Source organism: Primulina eburnea, chromosome 5, assembly GCF_022965805.1.
Source record: "Primulina eburnea isolate SZY01 chromosome 5, ASM2296580v1, whole genome shotgun sequence".
Lineage (NCBI taxonomy): Eukaryota > Viridiplantae > Streptophyta > Magnoliopsida > Lamiales > Gesneriaceae > Primulina > Primulina eburnea.
Window position 1 is genome coordinate 10,656,048 of NC_133105.1, and position 27,462 is coordinate 10,683,509.

General features: G+C 33.8%; 1 protein-coding gene across 4 annotated transcripts; it reads left to right on the forward strand.

Annotated features, from left to right (window-relative positions):
* Positions 1-12,745: 12,745 nt before the first annotated feature.
* Positions 12,746-21,673, forward strand: LOC140832981 (TNF receptor-associated factor homolog 1a-like). 4 transcript variants are annotated; one of them, XM_073197322.1, is made up of 13 exons: positions 12,746-12,810; positions 13,582-13,803; positions 14,129-14,240; positions 15,409-15,497; positions 15,577-15,645; positions 15,732-15,861; positions 16,406-16,564; positions 17,244-17,592; positions 17,952-18,064; positions 18,671-18,818; positions 19,185-19,654; positions 19,737-19,938; positions 20,069-21,673. In XM_073197322.1, the coding sequence occupies exons 2-13, from the start codon at positions 13,623-13,625 to the stop codon at positions 21,461-21,463; spliced, it is 3,417 nt and encodes a 1,138-aa protein (XP_073053423.1). In that variant the 5' UTR covers positions 12,746-12,810; positions 13,582-13,622; the 3' UTR covers positions 21,464-21,673. The 4 variants fall into 4 exon arrangements, with proteins under 4 accessions (XP_073053423.1, XP_073053426.1, XP_073053425.1 ...); XM_073197325.1 differs by having other exon boundaries at positions 19,737-19,929; XM_073197324.1 differs by having other exon boundaries at positions 12,803-12,868.
* Positions 21,674-27,462: the final 5,789 nt, after the last annotated feature.

A 27,462-nucleotide genomic window follows, 5' to 3' on the forward strand; every position in this document is an offset into this window, starting at 1 on the left:
CAGGTTTGTCATCCCCATCCCCGTCCCCGAATTTCATCCACACCCTGATCCCCGTTTTTTCGGGTACGGAGAATCCCCAAACCCGAAACTTCGGGGATCTACTTCTCATCCCTGTTTCAAAAATATTAATATAATAAGACGATAATAGATTCGGAAAAATTTTCTCAAACCAAAACTTACTATTATCTATTATTATTAGTGATAATATTAATATTAATATTATCAACAATATTAATAATATTATTATATTAATAATACTATTATTTTATTATTGATATTATTTCGGGGTGGGTTTGGGGATGAGGATGAGGATAGTAATTTCATACCCGTCCCGAACTACATCAGGGATTTAAAAAAGTTTCCCGAACCCGAACCAAAAAAATCGGGGATTCTCATCCTCGTTTCGGGTTTTCCCCACGGGGCTCCAGACCCATGGGGAAGATTGCCATCCCTAGAAGGGATATCATAACTTTCAATACAACTTCTCTATTGGTGTACTTCTTCTAAGAGCAGCCAAATCGATTATAATTCTACTGAATCTCTCATAAAAGTCATTCAGAAATTTTCCGGACATCATCTTGATGTTTTTGAATTTATGCATGGCTATGTGATATTGTTCTCATTTGTCTGATCATTTCCCTCACAGAGTTGAATCATCTTGTCCATTTTTATTTTGCAGTAGCACACATCTTGATCCCGCTGAATGTGCTTTTGTCAAGAGTATTTATATAATATATCTTTTGCCACACTATACAGATTTACCTTCTTTTTATCATCAGTAGTTCATTCTAATAGCGGTTTTTCTAGAATTTGTAGTGTATCGTGCATAATGCTTACTACATAGTTTATCATTATGATTTTGATTGGTCCATCAGAAATGACGTACCACAAGTTATCATCTTGGGCTACCATATTAGCTTGTATTTTGATTTTCCAATAATCAAACTCTTCTTTGGATTTTACTGAAAGATATCATCACTTATGGATATATGAGTTCAAAGGTCGAGAAAACCTTTTCTGTTGCCAGTTGTTAGGATCATTGATGATGCTTCAGAGGGGGTGAATAAAGAACTCTACAAAATTGAACTTTCTTATCTTCGGATGGCCTCTACTAATATTAACACCATAAATCTGATCTCAACCTTCAAATGACAGTAGGCAATTGATGAGTAATTCCGAACGAGTCTACTGAAATCTATTAACAATAATAGATGTAATGAAAAGATATAGTGATTGTTTCTGGAAGTTCGAATGATAAAAGCCTTCTATGTTTCTAATTCTTCTGTTTCCAGAAGGTATTCACAAAAGAACGTTGATATTTACATCTTCTGTAAACATTCACTTCATTAGGATCTAACACTGCCAACTAAAACTCTTACTATTAACTTATTAACAAATTACGTACTAATGTCTGATCAGCAAAAAAAGTTTATGTATGGTAAAAAGATCTACTCAAAATGATAATATAGTAATGAGATTACGAGAGTAGAATATGACACATTATGATCTCTTAGAAGATCTGATACAGATTATACGAGTGTGCTTCTGATTTATTTCCAGTAATGCTTCTGAATAATATGAAATGTTCGCATTGAGTGTTATATCTTGTGAAAATATGATTTGACTTTATATAGCTGATTTTCAAACGGTCAGCTCTGAACGGCTATAAATTGGTCGTATCAAGATCATTAATATATTTGTTCAATATATCAAATATAATTTGACCTCCTCCGAAAGAAGAAAGAGACATTAAATCCATGACATTGGTTGTCAAATCAGTCAAAAAACTCCTCTATAACTAGAATGCTAAACATTTTTTGAATGTTATTTCTTCTGATTTTATGCTTTTATGCTTCAATAAGTACGAGGATATTTTCAATGCTTATAAATGACCGTTGTCAAGATTCAATAGATAGTGGATGTCCAGTAATTACTTGTACATTATATTCGGTGTACTCTGATTATATAACAGTTTATCAGTTATTGAATACTGAATTATTTCACAGTGTTGAATTTAATAATTATGAGTTAATTTTTTTCGAATAGAGCTTATTACCAAAACTTAAATGTTTTTACATGATGAAAGATATTTTAGACTTTTAGTTAAATGAAATTATCTAAATGATACTTGTTAATTTATTAAAGCTTAATTACTAAGATCGTACTTATATCATTATTTATGAATGAAATAGCAATTTAATTTAAAATATACAAAAAATAATTAGATTTATATACGATAAATGATTATTTTGGTAAATAAAATTAAAATTATCTAATCAAAAAAACTAAAGTACTAAAAACAAACTGAAACAATTTATTTAATATTTTTAAATTTTTCACGAACAAAATTATGAAAATAAGAATTAGATCGAGAATGTTCATTATTCAGATATAACTGCAAAAACCAACAAAAAGAAAAATATCATTTATGTTTTTTTAAGTGTTAATTATTTACGAATGAATTTACTATTTTATGTCTTAGTTTAAAATTAGTTTATAAATATACATTCTTTCTAATGTGCTCGAGCTCGATTCTATCTTTAACGAGCTTGAATCGAATTCAAACTCGAGCTCAATTGTATGTTTGAACAGCTCAAAAACGAGCCCGCTTAACGAGTTTGAAAATGAGCTTACTTAAAGATCTGAGCTCAAGCAAAACTCGTTAAACATGATAAACAGGTTATTAACAAGCCAGCTCGAGCTATTCATGATCTTAGTAATTTCAAAACGACCTGAGCTCCAACCTTATGATAAAAACTCGATTCGAGCTCGAGCTCTATCTTAAACGAGTCCAGATCAAACCTAATATTGCTTATTTCGGTTCGACTTTGTTCGTTTACATCCCTACTTATAATATATAAGAACCTATAACTTGAATATTTGAATAGGTCTCTTGTAATACGGTCTCACAGATCTTTATTTGTGAGATGAGCCAACCATGCTCATATTTACAATAAAAAATAATACTTTGACATAAAAAGTAATATTTTTTTCATGAGTGACTTAAATAAAATATTCATATTATAAAATTAATTTGTGAGATTATATCACGGAAATTTTTGTGTTAATATTATATGAACCTATAACTATTTAAAGTTTAATAAAATATTCTCTAATTCTAATTCTAAATTAATAAAAAATCACATATTTAATATTGAGATAGATCAACATAAATCTACTTACAAATAAATATACCGTTCTAATTATGAATATCCATGTTTGTTCTTCTTTATTTAGCTTAGTAAGTAGTATGTTCTCGTGTTAATTTGTAATTTTTTTAATTATCTTAAATAACTAATGACTAATTATTAATGTATGAGCATTAATATTCATTTTATACATTGAATTTATTCTTACTTTTCCCCTTAGCAGTTCTACAAGATATTTTTCTAGAGTTCAATAAATTAATTAGTAAGATTGCTTCTCCGTCTCCAAAAATTTATTTTGATGATTATTTTAAGCTTCCTCATCCAAACTATATATTAATCTATATTTTATTTTAGTTTTATTACATTAATTTGTTTAATACATTTGATTTTTTAGGCTTTCATTTTATATAGTGATTATTTATTTTCCCCTTTCTATTAGTTTTTTACTTAATTATTTGACTCTACGTTGGTTTCTTTGATTTAATTATTTTAATTTATCGATAGTTCATGTTTTATTTTCATTTCTTTTTCTTCATCTTTTTTTTTTATGTTTCGGTTAATCTATATAATATACTTATCAATTTTTCACAAAATTATGAGATTATATTAGTCATCATAGATTTATTTTGATAGTCATTTTGAACTCTCCTCTTATATTAGTCTATGTTTAAAGATAGAGATTAAAAATGAGAGTAACTTTATTTCATTATTTTAGTTGAATTGACAAAAAAATATTACAAAATACCTTAATATGATATTCAATTTTATTTTTAATATACTAAATTGTGATATTTAATTAATGTCTCAATATATTTGTCTATGTTTAAAGATAGAGATTAAAAATGAGAGTAACTTTATTCATTATTTTAGTTGAATTGACAAAAAAATATTACAAAATACCTTAATATGATATTCAATTTTATTTTTAATATACTAAATTGTGATATTTAATTAATGTCTCAATATATATATATATATATATATATATATATATATATATATGTATATATATATTTATATATCAAGCTTACACCTTTTTACAATTATCAGTAAATACTATTTTTCTCATTGTATTTTTCTAATAAAAATGGACATTGAGAGCATGTTAGTTCTATATGTTCCTTTGCAAATTTTTCTAATATTTTATTTGTAATATAATTTTATTAATTTGATTTATTTCAACTTTATTAATAGAAAGATAAATTAATAAAAAAATAGAAATTACTTTCTACTTTTAAATTAAATTTATAGATAATCTTTATAATTTATTTAACCAAGATAATTTTTATGATAAATATGACTTATAGTGATGATTTATTAGTATTTGTCAGAAATTAAATTTTTTATATGTGATATTTTTTAACTAAGTATTACATATTATTTTATTTATATATGTGTTTTACTACACATATTTATTTGAATGTTATTATTTTAACATTTTATTTCGCATAAAATTATTAATCATTAATATTAATTTACAGATGATTCATTCTGATATAAAATTAACTATCTATAATATATATTCTAAAATATACAAAGAAATTTAAAAAAAATCTGAAACTGGTTAAAAGTTAGCAAAACCACAATTGATATTTGACTTAATAACAAGTTGGCAAAAACTTGTGTGAGACGGTCTTACGGGTCGTATCTGTGAAACAGATCTCTTATTTGGGTCACCCATGCAAAAGTATTAATTTTTATGCTAAAAGTATTACTTTTTATTGTGAATATGGGTAGGATTGACCCGTCTCACAGATTATGATCCGTGAGACGGTCTCACATGAGACCTACTTTAACAAGTTTAGTGGTTTTATCTTAACATCATTATGATAATTTATTTAATTAAGAGAATTTTATGTGACAATCGATATGTGTATACCATTTAAGTACATCGTGGTTTTGATTTTAGTAAAATTCATTATTTGTTATTTTTATTTTTTTCTATTGTGAATGATATTTGGATGAAAGATATCTTTGTTAATTTGAGAGAATTGTCGTTATGTTATAATTAAGCGAATTGAAAAGTGATATATAAATAAGTAAATAAATTTGATTTATTGTCAATTTTTTTTATCTATTGTGTTTTGATAATTTAGTGGAGTGTATTCAATTCAGAGTTTTGATAACTTTTAATGATTTTTTCAAATGATAGACTTTCATGGATTTGATAGATTTTTATTGACTTCGACAGAATCTTACAAATTTATAAACAGATTTATATGGATTCATATAGACTTTTTGCAAGATTTTTACAGACTTTTATGAATTTTTTTTATTATATTATTTTATAAATTTTGTACTTAATTATAACATATTATTTTTTATTAATTTCTTTGAACCAATAATTTAACATACATAACATATTTAGTTTGAAATAATTTTTCAATATTTATATTAATAAATAAATTTCCTTATTTAAAAGGTAAATCATTTAATCCTTACATGTGTATATATGTGGGTTTGTATGCACGTTTGTACACTTTTAAAATACATCAATAATTAATCTGTAACCTTGTTTTTGAATTGATAATATACATGTAAAAATAAAATTATTTAGTATTGTGTGGATATAATTTTGTATAAAAAAATATCATAGCTTATATATTAATTCAAAATGCTAAAAAAAATTTTAAAAAACATGGTTGTTGCGAGCCTATTCAATTATTAAGAATTAAGCGATATTTTTTTGGATATTCTTATTTAATATTACTGTTTGTCACGAAAATTTTCGAGGCGTGCCAGACACGTGTTCGTGCCAAAATGTGAATTAATCTGACTTCGTTTACCAAGCGTTGTGTTTCTCGATTCGACCGTTCGTTCTAATTCCCTCGAAATGTCTCCAAAAATAAGAACATAAAATGAAGAATATACTGAAATTAAAGGTGTAATTCATAAACAACATCAACATTCATTATGTTGCCATGAATTTGATCGACACTTTTACAAGAAAGTCGGAGGAATACATCAAAATTCAAATACTGACTATTGGAAATCGAAATAAATGAACATAGAATTGATGGAATTCTGCAGAAATTATACTGTAGATTTTTTGTTGATTTTTGTCGGGGGTCCATTCTGATGTTTCTGTCTTCTTTTTGTTTAGTTGTCCAGAGCAGTTTTGCAATCTTCCATGATCACTGGACATGGATCGTGGCTCATCTTCCTCAACTTCCTCGATCATTGGTGGACCAAACCCTCAACCGCTCAAATATTTTGACTTGATGGACTTTAATTTCATGGGCCTTCAAATTATTTGGGTTGACACAATTTGGGCCTAACAAATGCCCCCCTAGCCAATTTGGGCCAATGGTCAATTTGGCCCATTTTGGCTATTTAGTTAATTTGACCAATTTGGTACAGTGGGCCATTTGACTACTTTGTTTGGTCTTCTCACTATTCAAAGCTGAGCGTAAAGTCACATGATTTTGAAAGGATTGGTTCTATGGATCTGAAGAAGAATTGGCAGCTAGAATGCATGTTCTTCCTCCAACAGATTAGATCCGAGTGTGCTTCCCTAACCCTTCCTTATCTTTTTTCCTCATTCCATTCATCCAAATCTCCATCAGCACCCACCGATATTCCCGAAGAAACCGTAATGCCATCCAAGTTTCTGAAAATTGTCATCATCAAATTTCTTTACATCAAGCCACACCTCCTCAAGATAGGTAGATTTCACCATTTTTCCCAATCCTCTATCACAAAAACACGGTAGAATTTGCCACATTTCATGCTGCACTCAAGGTGTTTGTGCATATGTTTGAATAAGTTTTTTATGAGTCACACCTTGCAACATCCACTGCTTGCATCTCAACAGGGTGGCTCCCTTGGTGTGCATATTCAGAGCTTGGCCTATAGCTGGTATAACTTCTGTAATCTTCCACGTGCTTAAAAGGAATGCACCAGTACAAGGAATTGTGATGCTCCAGATGAGATCCCATTTATTTCACAGGAACATAGTTGGAGGAATTGAAGATTTATCCCAAAAGCCAATGCAAGCAGTATCTTAAATACCAATGGAGATGGAAAATATTACCTCTTGGGAGTGCCGCCGACCAATCCAAAATAAATTTTCAAGATTGGATGAATATCTCTGCAACTGACTGAGCATATATGTATGAAGTGTAATACACATTGAAAGGAAATAAAATATGTAGGCTAGGGACAGTAGGTGTACGTTTTTACACTTGTTTGCCGTAATTTGGCAAGTGTCTTTTCCGATGTATAGAGTTGAGAAAGTGGCTTGAAAGCCAAACTTTGTTGGTAAAATGCATTGTTGTTCTTGTGTATGTTGCTTGGGATATATTTGCAGGTGTTTACAATTTTGGCATATCACATTTCTAAAGGAAACTCTGCCAAATCTTTTCTAAAAACTAAAAAAAAAAGGCCAAAAGCCTGTTTTCTTCAACATTGACGCCAACATTGCGGGTCAACTCTGTTTGTTACCGACCAACAGTTGAACAACATTTTTCAAATAATGCTCCCCAAGGTTCCAAGACATGCACTGAACGAAATTCATTTTTTCATCAATTTGACCAACTAACACAACAAATATTCCTCCCCAAAATTTATCAACTACAGCGGATTCCATGAGCACTTATTTTTATTTATTCACAGATGCTCCATCATTATTTACAAACAACTTCAGCAAGGAATGGCTTAAAAGCCTATTCCTCAGATATTTACATAAACTTCTTATAAGCCAATATGACAAAATTAACCAAAGTGGCCATCCAGCCTACTTTGTACAATACTTCCCATCTTTTCCATCTTTATGAACCACCTGTATTCGGCTGTCGATCTTCCATCTGAGCCAGAGCTAAGATTAAATCCTCCATATGTAAATTTTCTTCCTCACTACCTCCACATTCCTCCTCAAATATTACTTTAGCTCCATCGATATCCCACAACTCTTCATTCACCAGCTGCTGCATTTTGTCTTTCCACTTGGAAGTTGCAGCGACTCCATCTCTTCTTTAGTGAACTTAGTCATCGACCTCCTCGATAATAGGTCGGACCATGGGTCTAGGAGAGACCATGGCAGTAGGTTGGAGTACCTTCTCAACTGCTTCATTAACTTTTTGAAAGTCCATGTATACTGCTCCCGATTGCCCATACACCCTGTAGTTACGAAACATAATTAGACCAAAAGCTCCATCATAATATCTAGCTTCCACGACATTGGAATTATATTGATACGACTGTGAATCAGCCTGTACCACTTCAACCTCAACTTCCTTATACATTAACAATAACTGGTGCATGGAGGATGACACACAATGATTGGTGTGAATCCAATCCTTCCCTAACAAAGTATGGAAGCTAACACTGGAATTGACAACGAAGAAGGTTGACAGAGAGGATCAAGACCCTACAGTGACATTTGCTGGTAAAACTCTCAAGGTTTTGGTGGATTCTCCGTTACAAGCTGCCATAAATACTTCTGTAGGAATCAAGTCTTCCACATTCTTCCCCAACTTCTGAAGGATACTGTAGATTAGAATATTCACAGCTGACCCATTATCTATCAGTACCCTAGACAACAGCTTTCCATTAACATGTGCTATAATATGGAGTGGTTTGATATGTTTAGTCATCTCACTGGTAGGTCGCTTCATCAACACTCTTTTCTCTTCATCCACAAGAACACCAACGCAAACATTCAAAATGTCAGCCTGAATGGATTTCATAATACTTTTGTTTCTAGTGGATACATCAGACTCAAACACCCTTTTGCACTTAAATTCCTTTGGCAGCATTAACGAGCCAGTGGCACACTCAAATGAAACGAGAATCTGCCCCACCTTGAAAGTAGCCCTCTTGACTGGTTCACTGTCTTCCTCTGATAACAAGTCATCATCTTCCTCCTCATTATCTTCAGTAGCCTTCCTCCCAAATGTTTTCTTCTCTTTAAATGACTCATCTACCCCAGACCTACGTTCAGCAGCTTTTTCTCTCAACAAACGTCGTTTTTAGGTTCTAGAAAGAGGCTTTGGGAATTTTGGATGTTCTACTCGCCTCCATACACCATCAGGGATTGCTCTGGGAGGAACAACAAAGCGGGAATTCCTCTCATGTTTTTTTATCGGTGCTCAGAAGAGATGGCCTCTGTATTATCTTATGAAATGACTGCTGGCCACTTCTTCTCTCGTTATTCATCGACCAAGAATATGGGCTCCTTCTGAGGTACTGGTTCTCCGGCCTTTTGGCCATGGATTCCCTGTCATACCTCATATTCCTTCCAGTATGATGCAGATCCTCCCCACTGTAATAGCGATCTTTCCCATGAAAAGTTTCTGTTTTCTTCTCCCTAACCTCAAACATCATTTTTCGAGGCACCCAACACTTCTTTATAGTAATTCCTGGCCTAATGGACATGTCCCTGTTTCCACTCCTTCTCCTCTCATTGATCAAGGAGCGCAAATCAGTACTGCTCATGTTCACATTGGCTATCGGGGGAAAAGGATCTTCATCCACTATCATTGCTTCTTTTTTTCTCGGGGAATTTCAGGATCCCCTTGTTGATTCTTTCCTGCAAGACATTCTTGAAAGCCCAACAAGCATTAGTATCATGGTTGAAGGAATTGTGGTACTTACAGTAATCTTTTCCTTTCAATTCCTCCCTAGTGGGCAGCTTGTGGTCTGAGGGGAATGTTATAAACTTCTCCTTCACCAAGTGATCAAAAATTTCTTCCGTCTTCAATGCATCAGTGTTTGCACTGGAGGAATATTTTTCTTGGAAAGTTCTTCACTTTTGCGTTTCAAGAAAGGGACAATACGTTATCCGAATTTTGCTACTTCTGCCAATGCAATTTCCTCCAATTCCTGGAAATAAGAGCCCACTGTAGACTTTCTTTTATGACTCTCCTCTCGTAACAATTCCTCATACTCTGATACTTTGGCAGCAAGTTCATAAAAATCGCAGAATTCCATTCCTTGGAATTTCTTTCTAAGCTCAAAATCAAGCCCTCGTTGTGCCATCTTCACGTATTCTGATTCAGGGAGGAAAACTCGGCATCTGCTTCTCACCTTCTTGAATTCGCAAATAAAATCATTAGCAGATTCCCCCGGTTTTTGGACCACCCTTGACAATTTCGCTATACTGATCTCCGGCATTGTTCTGAAGAATTGTGTATGGAACTGACGTTCCATATCATGCCAAGTCATAATAGAGTTCCGAGGCAGCGTTGCATACCATGTGAAAAGCAGTGCTGGTCAAGGAATTGGGGAACAAACGTAACTTGTAATTAGAAAAGTTCTCCAAAATTTCCAATTCCCCACACTGAATTGTAAACCTGGCCACATGTTCCACGCTGGACTGACCGTCTTCCCCGGAGTATAACGTGAAGTCTGGAATGCGGAATCCTCTTGGATAAGGGTTGTCACGATCCACAACATTAGGATACGGTTTATGGAATTCTGGTCGGTTGATTGGCCTCACTCCTGGGCCATACAACTCTTGAATAACATCACGTACCATCTCAAAATCCACCACTGGAGTTTGTCGTAACTGGTAAGGAGGATAGATTGCCCCCCGAGTGTTATTCCCTGAACCCGGCGCTGGAAATCCACGCATTCTCCCATCACCATACATCCCTGGATGTGAGTTAGAAGATGTCACAGAGAACATATTAGCAGCCATTTGTTTACTGTTATTGCAATTCTAGAATTTCAACCACAACTCATCGTCCCTTTTGTGCGGAGGAGTATATCTTCCTTCCTTGGCAGATTTAAGAATCAGTGCCTCCCTCAAGCGGCGACTTTCACCTGCTTGGGAAACTCCTGATCCTTGGCCTTGATCTTTTAGCAAATTAACGTCAGTTTCTAGAAGTTCAACATTTTCTGGTGTAACAGCCTCTCCTTTTGCAGACTTCCTCCATTCCTTCATTTCTGTCACAAATTCCATCATAATAGTAGAGAAAGTTTGGGTCATTTCTCTAAGATCACTGCAGATATTTTTCTCCATGGCCAACATAAAGTTCAGTGGAGACCCATCACCACCAGAAACAACAATTCCTTCTTTCATAGTCTCTTCCTCGAACTGGTGTACAAGCCTTTCAACAATCCTTCCATCTGCATCAGTTTCCTGAAAATCTTCTTGTGAGCGATGACTTTTCCCATGTGATGGGGGAATTCCTTCACTCTTCTCAGTACGCTTTGGAGGCATTGGTCCCACCGGGCGTGCCAACTTGTTTGTCACGAAAATTTGCGAGGCGTGCCAGACACGTGTTCGTGCCAAAATGTGAATTAATCTGACTTCGTTTACCAAGCGTTGTGTTTCTCGATTCGACCGTTCGTTCTAATTCCCTCGAAATGTCTCCAAAAATAAGAACATAAAATGAAGAATATACTGAAATTAAAGGTGAAATTCATAAACAACATCAACATTCATTATGCTGCCATGAATTTGATCGACACTTTTACAAGAAAGTCGGAGGAATACAGCAAAATTCAAATACTGACTATTGGAAATCGAAATAAATGAACATAGAATTGATGGAATTCTGCAGAAATTATGCTGTTGATTTTTGTCGGGGGTCCATTCTGATGTTTCTGTCTTCTTTTTGTTTAGTTGTCCAGAGCAGTTTTGCAATCTTCCATGATCACTGGACATGGATCGTGGCTCATCTTCCTCAACTTCCTCGATCATTGGTGGACCAAGCCCTCAACCGCTCAAATATTTTGACTTGATGGACTTTAATTTCATGGGCCTTCAAATTATTTGGGTTGACACAATTTGGACCTAACAATTACATTAATTTGTATAAGTCATAAATTAAAAATAACAAAATCAATTTTAGAATTCAAAATTTCTTATAGTATTAAAATAAAAAATTATTAAATGAAAAATCAGTAAAAAAATGAAAATTTTGAAAAGGAAAAATGAAAATATATATAGAGATACACTTCGAAAATTTGAGAGAGTGATAGAAATAGATGAGAGGAAAAAAGATAAGAAGAGAAGTGATGTGAAGCGAAAGAGAAAGAAATAAATAGTTTGTGTATGAGTTAGAAGGTTTAAAAATTCATCTAATCTTTGGATTGAAGTTATAAAATTTTATTGAAATTTGAATACTTCTAGACTTTTATAGAGTTTTTAAAGTCAGTGTTGAATATTATTCGACTTCTTAAAACTCTAGGAAAGTCTATTTTGAATATCACTAGACTTCTATAGAGTATGTACTAGTCTAAATTGAATATATCTAGACTTTTAAAACATATAAAAGTCATTAAAAATCGATAAATCTCATACATTGAATAGAATAGATTGATTTACGATTAAAATATTATTCAAATAATTTCAAACATTATCATGATTTTAAATATTATCTAAATTTCATAATATGTTTTCCAATATTTGTAATTAGAGTAAATCTCATGTGAGACCGTATCACGGATCATAATCCGTGAGACGAGTCAACCCTACTCATATTCACAATAAAAAGTAATACTCTTAGCATAAAAAGTAATATTTTTCATAGATGACTCAAATAAAAGATCCTTCTCACAAATACAACCCCTGAGATCGTCTCACACAAATTTTTGCCTTGTAGTTATGTCCGGTAACACACACACTAGAAGTATTGCACATATTATTTATGGCCTCCGCCTCTGTTATTTTCATTCTACTCTCCCTTTTCAACTCCTCAAATCTCTAACGCGAGTATGTATTTCTAATTTGTCAATTTCGCGAATAAAGCTTCATTCTTTTTTTTCTTCAGGTCCGTTTAGTTATGTCTCTCGATCTGTAGAGATATTTTTTCTTTTTTATTGCATAAAATATAATGGGTTTATTGGTTCTCTTTTGATTTTTTTATATTGGATTTTTGAGTTAGGTTTAGGTGTATGGTTTTGGGTTTTCTTGGATTTCTCATGATTTATATTCTGATTTGGTTTGTAATTTGATTTGTTTGACAGTTTGAAAATCGAACAGTTTATGAAATTTATCGATCATGTCAAGTTTATGACTTATTTGGTTGCTATTTGTTCTGATTAATGGCGTTTGAGTTGAATTTTTATCTTCCAATTGTTTTGATCAATTTTGTAATTGGTTTATAGAAATTTTCTTTCTTTCCTCGTGAATTTTTGAGTTACAGGACTTGGTGGTGTTGGTGTTTATTTCGTCAATCGGCTTGCATTTTCTTTTCCAATTTGTGAACTCGTTAAATTTTGTTTTATGTCTGATTGAAGTGATTTTTAAGCTGTTTTACCGTAAAAGATACTAGCTTTTATGTATTAATCCGAAACATTACAAGATGTTGTATTAATGCAAACATTACAAGATGTTCGGATTTTGATACATAAATCTTGTTCAGAGCAGAGTCTTTTTTGGCCATCTAATTAACTGTTTGATATCTTTTTGCATGGTTAAAAGGTAATTATGTTACTAAATTTGTGTGGCATTTTATACAAAGTTTGCTTTGTGTTGGATCAGGCTGGTTCAGGATAAGTGTGGTGAGAGTTGAGGAGTCGGAAATGGCTGGGGTTGCAGCTGATGAATTTGGAGTGATAAGGTCATTGGAAGAGGCAACAAATGGACAGCAGCTATGTCGATCAGGGGAAGCATTGGTAGAATGGAGGTCTTCAGAGAATATTGAAATTGGAACTCCATCTATTTCACCACCTTACTGGGATAGCGACGACGACGATGATGGAGGTATGGCACTTATTCTGTTTAAGTTACTTGTATATCTCTCTCATGGCTGTTAATTTGCAAGTTGACGTGCTCCCAGTTGAATAAAAGACACGATGCTGTGCATCTATAATATGCTTTCTCTTTCTATTTAGATCTGTACTTGATTATGTCTATAAAAATTGTGTCTTATAAAATGCATGAGATTTGGTTCTTTATTTCTATTCTGTATGTATAAATTTACCTTCTCACTAATAGCTCAGTGTTTATACTTGGCTTGTCTAATGTCTGCCAATATAGAACCACTCTAACTTCACGGTTATTCATATTTTACTCTTGATATTTTCAGGACCAAAACCTTCTGGGTTATATGGAAAACACACTTGGAAAATTGATAAGTTTTCGCAAGTGAACAAAAGAGAAATTCGGAGCAATGCATTTGAGATTGGGGGATACAAATGGTATGATATCCATCACATGCTTCCGCCTGGCTAGGCACAAAGCTGACAAGTCATTATTATATATCTATAGTTGTTAAAGGCACAAGGCACAATAAGGCGCAAAGGGGTCCCGGAGCCTGAGTCGCGAGCTTTATCGAAGCAAGGCGCACTATTGATTTTTAAAATATATATCTTTATTTACTACTGTTATATGACAAAACACTATTATCGAGCGAGCGCAAAAATATATTTATCTACTACTGTTATATGGAAAAATGCTATTATTAATGTTTTTGGAAAATATATTAACCTACTGCCATTTCATGGAAAACTATATTTTTAGTATGCAGTAATTAAGGGAATCTTTTATCACTGGTTTATTTCTTCGTTATTATATTTTTCTGATCTAGATTATTGAGATCTTATGTTTAGTATCTTGTAATTAACTCCATTAATTTGTCCACTCCTGGTTTACTCACCTGCACCCAGGCGTGGGTTTCGCTTGGTGGCGCCTCTCGCCTTTTATGACTAATTTATATCCAAAGTTCATAAATTCTGTTCATTATTACAGACTATATTGTTTGTATCATACTAGCTTACGGTATTCAAATTATATTCTCTTGAACCTTTTATGCTACATAATATTTTTTAGATTGGTGATAGGACGAATGTAAGTTGCTTGTTACGAGGGTTCTATATATTTGTGGAATGCCTACGTAGAATTGGTTGAAGAGAATGCTTGTAATTTGTTAAGGTCATAATATACCTATTTATTTGTGGATGCCTATGTTTGTTTTTAGAACTCTTTCTTAAAACTCTTTAAATCCCTCTAGATATGATTTCAAACTGTTGAATGAAAGAAAATCCTCGCCACAGTTGGCTCGACATACATGAGACCTGGTTTGGTTTTTTACTATCTGTAATGCTTGTTGTGTAATGAATAAGTCTGCTTTATATTAAATTTAATTATGTTCCTCATTAATGGTTGGTTGTTTATTTCAATCTTACCTCTAGTATATATGCCATAAAAATATGTTCTTATGTTCTTCATATATTTCATTGAATGCTGTGGTTTTCTTGTGTGTATTTATGAAAGTGGTATATTATATGTATGTAAATATAGCATTCAGTGAAATTTTTAATTTGAAAATCTAATCCTAACAATATATCCTTCCAACTTTTTTGAAAGGTACATCTTGATTTACCCTCAAGGCTGTGATGTCTGCAATCACCTCTCATTGTTTCTTTGTGTTGCCAATCATGACAAGCTTCTTCCAGGTTGGTTGATGATGCTATATTTCTCCCTAATCAATATGCAATTAAGAGTTTGAATAATGCAATGTCTCCATATCAACAGGGTGGAGCCATTTTGCACAATTCACTATTGCTGTGGTGAATAAAGATCCTAAAAAATCCAAATATTCTGGTAGTTGTATAATCATTTCTCTTTTTTAAAGTTGGCGTTTCAATCCCAACGTGACCAACTGTAAAATGTCCTTGAAACACTTGTAGATACATTGCATCGTTTCAGGAAGAAGGAGCACGACTGGGGATGGAAGAAGTTCATGGAGCTATCAAAGGTCATGGATGGGTTTATTGATGCTGACACTTTGGTAATTAAAGCTCAAGTTCAAGTCATAAGGTAATTTTTTAATAACTGTGGTTCATTGTTTAGGCATCGAATTTGGATTGCTATTTTGTTTTGTTTTTTGTAAGATTAATTGGAAGGATATCTTATCCTTCACCTGTACGTTTTAAAGTTATTATATTAATATTAATAAATTCATTTCTTTTTAAAAAGGGAGATTATGTTGATAGCTGACAAAGCAAATTCATTTCTTTCTAAAAAGAGGGATTATGTTCATAGCTGACAGAGCTACCGCATTGATGTAACTTGCAAGTGTCACATATATTGCAGACTTTTTGTTATTTGCAATCATAGTATCCACTCAAAACTTTTAGTATATGATGTATAAAATCTGTTAATCTTAAATCGTAATATGAATTATGATAATAAAATGCACAAAACCCCATTAACAACTGAAGGCACATATAAATTACTTATATCTGATTTCTTGAAATTTATTGTTTAATACTTATTTGGGTTCTTTCTGACTGTGTCATTGATTTTCTTTAGTTATTTAATCTATTTTTACCAATTTTGAACCTTAACTGTTGGTTTGCAGGGAGAGAGCAGACCGTCCATTCCGTTGCCTTGACTGTCAGTATAGGAGGGAACTTGTTCGTGTATATTTGACAAACGTAGAAACAATTTGCAGGCGTTTTGTGGAAGAATGTCGGGGAAAGCTTGTGAATCTAATAGAGGATAAAGCTAGATGGTCTAGGTACTTTATACCTTTTTTTTTCAAATTTAATTTCTTTCCACCTCAGGGCAACAGTTTACAGCCTTTTGAATTTCTTTTCCACCTCTTACTTCTTTATTGGAAACTGATGAAAATATTTTGAATGCTTAATTAAAAATAGCAGTCAGAGCACGTGTTTCATGTGTGACCAGTGACGTAATAGCTAAACCTGAGGCAAGGAAAAAAATCAGCACTAATAGAGTATCAACATGACCAAACATGGCAAATTAAATGTGTTTCAATTCAGTACTTGGAGCATGCAAATCAAGCTTTTTCACTTCTAGAGTGCGGTTGGAATTTATTATTATTATTATTTTGAAATGAAAAAGTTTTTCAAACGTGTTGTCTGTGTGGTGCAGTGGTTATTTTTTAAAATTAACAGTGGAGAGGTTTTCAAATGGGCTGTCCTCGTGTATTGGAGAGCAAATTTGAAGAGCTTATAGAACTTAATGTATTGAACAATTATATTCCTCCATGGTTAAACACAACTTAAAGAATTCAGTCACATCTTTTTTGTGTTGATTTATGTTGCACTTCTTTTTTCTTGGCCCTTATTATTCAGAATAGATTTCTTCAAGCTTTAAATTTTGAAAGTTAGTAGTCCTCAAATCGATTATATAACGGCAAAATTTATTGTATGCAATCTGTGATAAATTTTCAGCTTCTGTGCTTTCTGGTTGGGTATGGACCAAAGTTCCAGGTGCTGCATGTCTCAAGAAAAAACAGACACAATACTAAAAGTAATCGTGAAGCATTTTTTCATAGAAAAAGAAGTCACATCCACCCTGGTCATGGATTCGTTATACAGTGGTCTGAAGGCTCTAAAAGGCCAGACCAAGGGGAAGAAAATCAAGGGAAAATATTTGGAAATGGAAGATTCACCAGTTCCTTTTATTTGCATTGAGAAAGAAATGCTTGCATTGGTGGACGATGTTTTGCCAATTCTGGAGAGGGCTGCCATGGAACCTTTGCCTTCAAAGGATGAGAAAGGTCCTCAAAATCGTACAAAGGTGAGTACTATCATATACTACTTATAATCTTTATCCAGAATTCGTCGTTACTGCTTTAAAAAAGAATGTCATTACTCAGTTTTTAAGAGCGAGTTGGACCTCGATAATATACTGAAAGGACTCTGAATCAGTACTCCAAGCACTTTCCTGAGAATATCTTCAACATTGCGATTTGCGATATAGTACGACATTATCGGAAGCTAGATCTTGGTTTGACTGGAAAATCGACCTCATTATTTTATAACAACCTCAAACCAAATTTCACAATATTTTGAATTTGTTTGGATGTCACTCATTCGAAAAAACAAAGAAGATAAGTTTGGGTTTGACTTGGAATAATTCTGCTAATCTTGTTTTAGGATGTGGCTGCTGGAGAGGAGTTCAACAAGGATTCTATTGAACGTGGTGAGAGGCGATTGACTGAATTGGGACGTCGGACTATTGAGATATTTGTGTTGACACATATTTTTAGGTATTTTCATTTCTAATTGCCAATTGCTGGTTGGTTTTGTATTGCAAATGATGTAGCTGTCCTTGAACTATCGTTGACTGCTAATAGTACTACATCAAAATTGGTAATGATGTAGCTTTCCTTGAACTGTCGTTAACTGCTAATAGTACTACATCAACATTGGTCTTTCGTGTACACTATTTTTGACTTCCATAGTTGTCAATTGTGATGCAGGTAGTATAATAACACATGTTTTACGGAATATCATTCGTGTTGAATCCTGTTTTCTGGTCAACACTGTTTGGTGGTTACTCATTATGTTTCCTGATTCGCCAGTTTACTTGTAAATAGAAGTCACTTGGATCTGCGAATTCTTCTGGGTGATTGATATTTTGTCAAGTGTTGCCTTAAAATTTTTATTCTAATCATCCGGTGAGAAGATGAGGAATAAGAAAATGTTCAAACTGGTTGAAGTTCAAAAGTTTATTTTTACTTATAATCACTTTCTTTTCCAGATGCATAAAAAGCATCGTTGTTTTTCTCCCCACTACATATTGCACAAAATTTTTGGCTGGTCGGTTTTATTATGCTGCTCCAAATTCTTGACTTTCATTATTTTTTAAACAGTAAAATTGAAGTTGCATACCAGGAGGCAGTTTCTTTAAAGAGGCAAGAAGAGCTCATTCGTGAAGAGGAAGCAGCTTGGCTTGCTGATATTGAGCAGAAAATGAAATGTGGAGCACTGGATAAGGAAAAAAAATCTAAAAAAAAGCAGGTTTGTCAAAAGCACTTTATATCTTGAAAAGTCAACAACGTGTTCCCACTCTGGGTTACAGATGCTGGATATTCTAGTTTTGCCTTGTGATAGTCGAACTTGGATGCTTAAACGAGAACAAGTCCACTCCTTTTACAGGCAGTTTTAGAATGCCCTTTGAATGCAAACTTTTATGTTGAAATTGTGTCTTAATTCCCCAATGTCTTTCATTTTGTACTCTTTTGGCACTTGGATTGATTGAAGGGTCTTACCCATCTCATCCTTCTTTTTCCCCCGCTTTTGTTCTATAAATGGACAATGAGGACGGGGTTCGAAATAGATCTATCATTAACTTAAATAAGACGTCTCCTGAAATTGTATTTTCAGGGCAAACAGAAACGGAACACTCGTAAAGGAAAGGACAAGGTAAAAGACGACAAGCCTGAACCTAATGCCCTAGAGAAGGCTGAGGAAGATGATCCTACTGCTGAAAAAAAGGACATCTTAAATTCTGATCCAGCAACGACACTTGAAACACTTGATGCAGCGGAAGATATTTCTGATGTGTCTGATTCAGTTGATTATGTTCCTGAATTACTTCGACTAGATTCAGCAGATAGAGAAGCTAGTGCTGTCAATTGGGAGGCCAATATTTCTGGGGTGCACCCTCCCTCAGAAGGAAGTAGCAGCGAGCATGGTAGGCTTTCACGTGCACAGAATGGAATAGAAGGAAGTATTCTATCTATGGTGGATGATAGCTCATCAACATGTTCCACCGAGTCAATTCCTTCCACTGTAACTAGTCTGCCTCATTATGGCAATTCTCACAATAACAAAATCCAAAAGGATTCAATTGGGTAAGCAATTTTCCTTTATTCTTAACTAAGGATTTTTGAATTGATATTCTGATTAATGCTACTAGTTACTTCAACGTCACAGTGCCAGGAACCATCGACGGAAGATTACTCCCTATACAGCTCATTGGGTTGATGAAGAACTTAGTCAACCATCTGAGAGGGTTCCGGATGGAGTACAGTTGGATGTTGCTTCCCAAAATTCCAAGACATTTGAATCTAATTATAAGGCTCCTGTTCGATCATTGCCAGATCATGTACACTTGACTGGGCAAAAGGTTGGGAAGGTGGTTTTATTACTTTGTGTTGAATTCTGAATTATATATGTTTTGAGGAATGCTAGGTTCTTATATGGTTTTCTTAGGATTCTAGTCTGGACCCTTGACGCGTTGCTTAGTTCCTTTATGTTTCTTATAGGAGGAAGTAAACAACAATTTTGGTGACAAAAACTCGTGTAGAGTAGAAGTTGATGGTGACCGGACAGCATATGCCGTGTCACCTCCCAGGAGCCCTTCCATAAGCACTCCTTCTATTACTACTTCAAAGTTGGAGTCAAAGTTGCGAGTTACGACTAATCCTATTGTGGCTAAGAAGCGATCTTCGGAGAGTGAAAAACAAGTGGACAGAACAAGTAGCATATCAAATTCTGATGAAAGGGCAACCACATCGCAGAGTGATACTCAGAAATTTGCAACTCCAAAGCATGCTGAAAATCCTTCACGAAATCAAGTTTCTGTTGTAATTGAAAAAGCTCATATGCAGCATGTGCGAGTTGCAGCTGATAAGCCCTCAATGGCACAAGTGCCAGTTATGTCCAGGCCCTTGAGCGCTCCTATTGTCCCTGCCCCTAGGCCTGCTGTTTCAATGGTTTCTGTTGTTCAAACGACTTCCACATTGGCACGTTTGGTTAATGCAACTGGTAGGCTTGGTCCAGAGGCTACTGCATCTCCAACCCATAGTTATATCCCTCAATTCTATCGAAATGCAATCATCGGTAGCCAAGTTACTGGAAATTCATCTGCGTACTGGCAGAATCATTCAGCAAGTTCAGTGACAAATGCACCATTATTTTTATCTCACAGTTCTGACATAATGGATTCAAATTCAATCAGACCAAGATTTCCATTTGGAACAGTGAATCATCATGATAGATTACAGAATAGACCACCATGGATGGAAAACCCCCAAGTGGATAACAGTGGGAACTTAACCGGGGATCATGCTCCGCTACTTAATGAAATGCCACAATATGATTTGTATACAGGTCCCGCGCCCAGGAGATCCCAAGACCATCTATTCGAGCTTCCAGCCTCAACGTCTGGTCGGCAAAATCATGTGTCGCTGGATGAGTTTCCGCACATAGATATCATCAATGACTTGCTTGATGATGAACATGGAATTGGGATGGGCCATCAGAGTTACAAACGTGGGCCTCACAGTATAAACCGGCAATTTAGCTTCCCCAGTTACCACCATGGCATGTCAAGCAGCCAGCTCCTCTCATCGGGCTTGTGTAGGCTTGAGAGGACACGGAGCTATCTTGATGATGGGTTCCAGCATGTATATGGTTCGACTGCTGGGAATCCGTATGATCCAATCCAGGATATACGGCTCCATACTGGTCCAAGACCATATTTAAATGGACATATTGATGGTTTGACACGCAATCAGTGGCAAATATCCGGTGAAATGCCCTGTTCAACCATCAGCAATGGAGAAATTGATGGATATCCTCATCATGTACTGGATTTTCCCAACCACGCCGTTGGTATCAATGGTTATTCAGTTTTCCGGCCTTCGAACGGGCTTTGAAAGCTTTTTATGATTCGGTTTATCATGGAAATGGTCTATATGCTCCATTGTAACAGTATTCTATGGAAGCCTTGGTCTTGGATTTGCATCAGTGGGGGTTATAATTTCCATTTTTCAAAGAGTGATTCTGCTTTTTTTGCTCTACTTACATTTTCTTAAATGTTGGGATATATTTTGAGATGCTAATGTTATTTTTTAATATTTGATGTCTTCAGTGTTTTATATCATGCATTCCCTAGAGTTGGGTTGATGAGGTGCTGTCTTTAGGATATCACATCTAATATGTGAATTCCATATAAATAAAAAAAAACACACACTCACATTTGGGGCTATATCCTTAGGCATAGTTTGGTACATGGGATAAGGGAGTGATTGATAAATAATCCTCCTTATCTTATGTTTGGTACATTTTTAAAAAGCTCATGATAATATCATGTGTCCTTGATAAATAATTTTTTGAATGATAAAATATCTCTTCTATTAGGTGTGATAGTTATAATTTAAGGATAAAATATACTACAAATGACTTAATTATCCTCAATTTATAAATGATTTTTATAAATCTATGCTAGTAGGTAGAAATTAAAATCAAATAAATATTTTTATTTATTTTTATATATTATATAAAATGATAATTATATAAATAGTTATTATAAATCTCAATAAAATTATTAGTATCACCCGATTAACCTTAAAAATTGATATTTGACTTGACTTACAAAATCAAATGCTCAATTATCATATTATATAATATATAAAATTAGATAAAAATAAATAAATCATGCAAGCACTATCGACGCATGAACAAATAAAAAATATGAAGTCAAGCAACAACTTTGAGATTATAAAATTTATTATGATAAGGTTAATTTTGTCATTACAATCTAATATATAAATTTAATCACTCTTATTAAAATCATACCAAACAATAAATATGATATCTTACATATTATTTATCCTTAACTTATCCTTATATTATATATCACATGTTTATCCTATCATATGTACCAAACTATGTCTTAGGGTATGGTAAACTCAACGCTGGAGCTGATTGCACTTGCACTGAATTGGACCTTAGGCAAACTCCAACCACCTCCTAATAATTTTATTAATTAGAATCAATGTATATGATATGACTATAAAGCACGATATCTAGGTCGATGTAACTTTCAGTAGCTTGCCCTGATTTTATCATATGAATTTACGTAAAAAGAATTTGGAATCCATTTATTTATTAAAACATGATGTTCAAACTATTATGAAAGTTCAGTCAAATCCAACCAATCACGACTTAGCATGAAGTACGTGGAAGTGTGGTGGGAGCCAAGCTTCAGAGTTTATAAAATTAAACAAGATTAGTACGAGTTTAAGCATAAATTCTTTTTTTATAATTTAAATTAAACTATAATTTTAATTGTCTCAAACAAATAAATAAAGTAAATAATGTATATAATTAAGTACAATGCATTTATTTTTTGTCAGATTCTAATTCAATCTATTATGTCATCCATTTCATCTTTGGTATCTGAAAGTTTATTTGTTTAACATAAAAGTACATAAAATATTTAGATTGTGTGTATCAGATTTTAGGTGTTGTATACAGGTGTTGTAATACTTATCTATAACATGCAGCATAATAAATTAGTTAATCACACAAATAGAGTTTTAAGACTAAAACAAGAAAAAATAAAACATGCACAAATATAAAACTTGTGCAGTGCATCAGGTCAAAATATTCAGTAAAAAATTGTACATAGTTTACAAAAATAATACTAGTGAAACTACGAAAAAATGATTTACCTTAACAGGTCAAGGAAATATAACGCATCCCAAATAACCAATTTCAAAATCACATATGCACTGATTGTATTGCCAAAAACTCGGAGTCACAATTAACTCTTCGAGTAACACTTAACACGAGTTTTGGAGCAAAACAGCGTAAGTTAATATCGCGAAATCTTCACTTCTAAGTTTTGCTACACGCCACGACAATCAACAACAAATATTACCCACTCCTCTTTCTATGTACTGCCGCTCTGTTAGTCTCTCTCCTTTTTTTAAATTTTCCCCTAGATTTTATTCCTTGTGTAAAGTCCTACACACATAGGAAACAAAGAATTTCATTAAGAAAAAATTCTTTTGAATAATAATAAAATATCTAGAGAACTTATCATTAATATCAATAATATTATCACAATATTATCATTAAGGAAAATTAATTACTTTAGAAAGAAAAAAAAGTTCATATTTAAATATATAAATATTATCAACAAGAAAGAAATTTATTAAGCAATATTTAGGAATAAAATATTCTTTTCCATATCAAATACAAACATAATTTAATCGGACTATAACTTAAGAACATTGGCATCAATATCCCTTGTAGGTTGTGAAGTGCCTATATATATTTCATGTCCATCATCACTACACTTAATTATCCAAGATTGTACGTTGCTAGCATTATTTGCTACTAAAATTTTTAATTCATGTTTATCTTCTTCTTGCACTTAAGCGCATTGAGCACTATTGTACGTACATTGCTAGCATTACATACTAATATAATCACTAAATTGTTTTTTTTTTTTCCTTCTTTTAAGCTTTTTAAGACACTGATCTTATAGAAAAAATTGGTGTCATTCATATTCGATAACTGTAAATATTAGTACATATTTATTTTATAAAATATTACAATCAATTACACAAAACCTATCGAAGGATGCTTGGTAGTAAAGAATTATGAGACTAAAGATTTTGTAGATTGTGTGACATCACTTGACTTGGTGGATCTTAGATCTATTGGTTGTTACTTTACTTGGATGAGCCCTAAAGTTTGTAGTAAATTGGATCGAGTTCTAGTAAACCATTGTTGGAACACTTGGAATTTACATGGCATAGCAGAATTTGTTGCCCCGGGTTGTGTGTCGGATCATGCTATGATTTTGGTGACTTTACTAGAGCCAAATACATGAATAAACAGACCTTTCAAGTTATTTAACATGTGGGCTCTAAGTGATGAGTTTATGGATTTTGTTAAACTATTCTGGGTTTTTCAAAGGCATGACACTTCACAATACAGACTTAAACAACTAGTAAAGGGATTAAAACAACCTTTGAAGAATATTAACCTCAATAAGTTCAGTCATATTTCTCAAACACTGCTAAACAAGAGCTTCACGACATGCAATATTCAATGTTGGAATCGGGGGTTATGACAGATCAGTACAAGGAGCTGAAAAAGAAAGCGCGACTTTTGCTAGAAGCTGAAATGTTGTTTGTAGCCCAACCCCAGTGTGTTCAACAAGGAAACAGATGCAAGTCATTTTTAGAGAGTTGTGCTCTCCCCTCTCTCTAGGGAAAATGACTTGTTTCGCTTCTTGAGCTCTTCGCTGGTTTCGTGATTTTGTTTTTAATCACTCTAGTGTTTTGCTTTGTTTTCTTCGCTGATCTCGGAGCTATTTTCATTATCTTTTTATCTCATCTGTTTTAAGTTATGGCCCTGCTGATTTTCGCTCTTTTTGGCACTTGATTCTCGCTGCTGTTAGGATCGCGTGGGGATTTAGGTTCTTGTTCTTTCTCGCTCTGTGATTCAGTTCTGCTGCTTCTCTATTTGGGCGTTCTTTGTTTCTGTTTTTGAGCTTTGGTGGTAGTTGGTATCTCCTTCTTATTTTTTTCGCTACTGAGTGTTGTAGTGCAGACCAAGTGTTTGATTATTTGCCACAATGACTAAACGTGGTAATGATGCAAGCTCTTCTTCGCTTGGTCAGTTGGTAAACAACGAGGGCACAGAATCTACTATGCTTCCTGCTGTTTCTGAATCCCAGAATGATAAGGTGCAAGATAAAACTTCGGCAGTGCTTGAAAATAATTCTGGTTAGCACAATAATACATCGGCTACTCCAATTGATTCAACGAACAATATCAAATCTACTGATTTAAAGGCCTATGGAGTGCACAACAAAGATAATCGTGTGCCATATGCAAGCTTATTCAAGAAAAATCGTATGGCTAATGCTAGCTATAAGCTGGAATTTATGGAAACAGGTACTGGTGATCTGAAATTCGAAATGGAGGATATTGATTCTATTGAAAAGACTTACGGCATTTGTTTGTTGGGATATATCATCAGTGGTAAACCTCCCACAGCCGCTTTATTTGATTTGGTTCGTCGATGGGGATCGGATATTCGCTTTCAAACTCATGATAGTGGATGGATTGTGTTCACTTTTCCAAACACTGAAATGAGAGATCGTATTCTGAATGGAGGACCATATTTGGTGTTTGGTTTTCACTTGTTTCTTAAAGAAATGCCAAGATGCTTTAGGTTTCGAGAAGAGGATATGAACTACATACCGTCGTGGGTTCAAATTCATGGCCTTCCCCCAGATTGCTGGAATTTTAATATTCTTAGAAAGCTAACATCTAGGGTTGGACACCCGATTTATATGGACATGCTTACTCACGATCGTAAAAGAGTCAAGTATGCGAGAGTACTAGTTGAAGTGGAAGCATCAAAGCCTAAATTCACTGAAGTTAATGTTGATTTGCCTATAGGTAAAGTGGCAGTGAAGTTTTTCTTTGAACATGAAGTCAAATTCTGTGCTAAATGCAAGATGGCAGGGCATGCGACAGATGATTGTAAGAGCGCTATTGTTGCGTGTTTTTTTGATTGCTCGCAAGCGCACGACGTCAAGTTATAGTAAAATGTAATTTTTGAGTACAAGTGTCGATCCCACGAGGAATGTATTTCTAAATTTATATTAATGCTTGTAATTAATTAGTCTCGACTTTATTTAGAATAATCAACTGACAGATTTGTTCGTATCAATAACTGAATTGAAAATAAATTTACTTGTAGTACCAAACAGAGTTGAACAATGGAATAAAAGATCTAGAGGTCCGATTTCACGCAACTATCCACCATGTGCTATTTTGTGTAGCTATATTATAAATGTCCTTCTTATTCATTAACCAAGAATTCTATAATTATCTACTCACTCTCCCAAGTGCTAAGTACATACTAATTATCTAACAAAAGATTGTAACATCCCTGTCAACAATCTAAAATTAAATAACACAATAAGCACTAACTTCTTTTAATGGCTTTAATAGCAATAGATGTCCTCCCGAACTATATAAATACTATCAATGTATTTTTCCCTTTCTTGTTTATAAATTTCCTTTTCCAAGTGATAATTTATAAACATACAAATCATTCAAGATATGGCCAGTAAAATGAAAGCATTAAGATTGGAAAAATACAAATGAACAAGAAAGGAAACTTATATAGCATAAATCATAAATCTCAACACATGGTTTCTAGTTTTGTTCTCTCATTCCTCTAGAATTAAAATTTAGTTCATAATAATAAAAATAACACAACAACACATAAATCTTAAACAAGACATATCAAATAAAAGTAAAAATAAAGAAAGAAGAACTTAGAACAAGAGTTTTGGAGTGTATGAAGTTTTTGTCCAAAAGTGAGCAAGAACTTGTTGAAGAAGATGAGCTTGATCTTCAATCCTTTCCTTGTAGCCTCCACTCTTTTCCTTGCTCCTCAATATGACCTAGATGATGAAAAAGAGATCTTTTTATAGTCTAGACAAGATTCCCCCCCGTAGCACACCATTTTCCTCTACTTTTATTCAAAGTCCACAAAGTTTCACAATTTCCGGAATGATGTTGGTGCACGACCGCGGGTGCGGCAATGGAAGGACCGCGGGTGCGGTGTCTGTTCGGCAGAATTCCTCCTGTTCGGCGTGTGAGACCGCGGGTGCGGTCATGTTAGGGAGTGCGGGTGCAGTCCTGCTTCGTCAAACTTTGTCCCTTGCACCTTCTAATTCATCACTATACCACTCCAAACTCTCATTTCTAAGCTTCCAAACTACAATAACAAAAACAACAACAAATCAAATAAAACCTGCTCAAGAATCACAAAATTCTAATTTAAAAACAAGTAATAAAAGTACAATAAATTGCACTTATCAAACTCCCCCAAA

Excerpts from the sequence above, each read along its gene's own strand:
- LOC140832981 (XM_073197322.1), top strand. The coding sequence starts at position 13,623 with ATGGCTGGGGTTGCAGCTGATGAATTTGGAGTGATAAGGTCATTGGAA. Across the intron at positions 15,646-15,731 it reads TAAAAAATCCAAATATTCTG|ATACATTGCATCGTTTCAGG; the intron begins GTAGTTGTATAA and ends AAACACTTGTAG. Across the intron at positions 17,593-17,951 it reads GTCCTCAAAATCGTACAAAG|GATGTGGCTGCTGGAGAGGA; the intron begins GTGAGTACTATC and ends ATCTTGTTTTAG.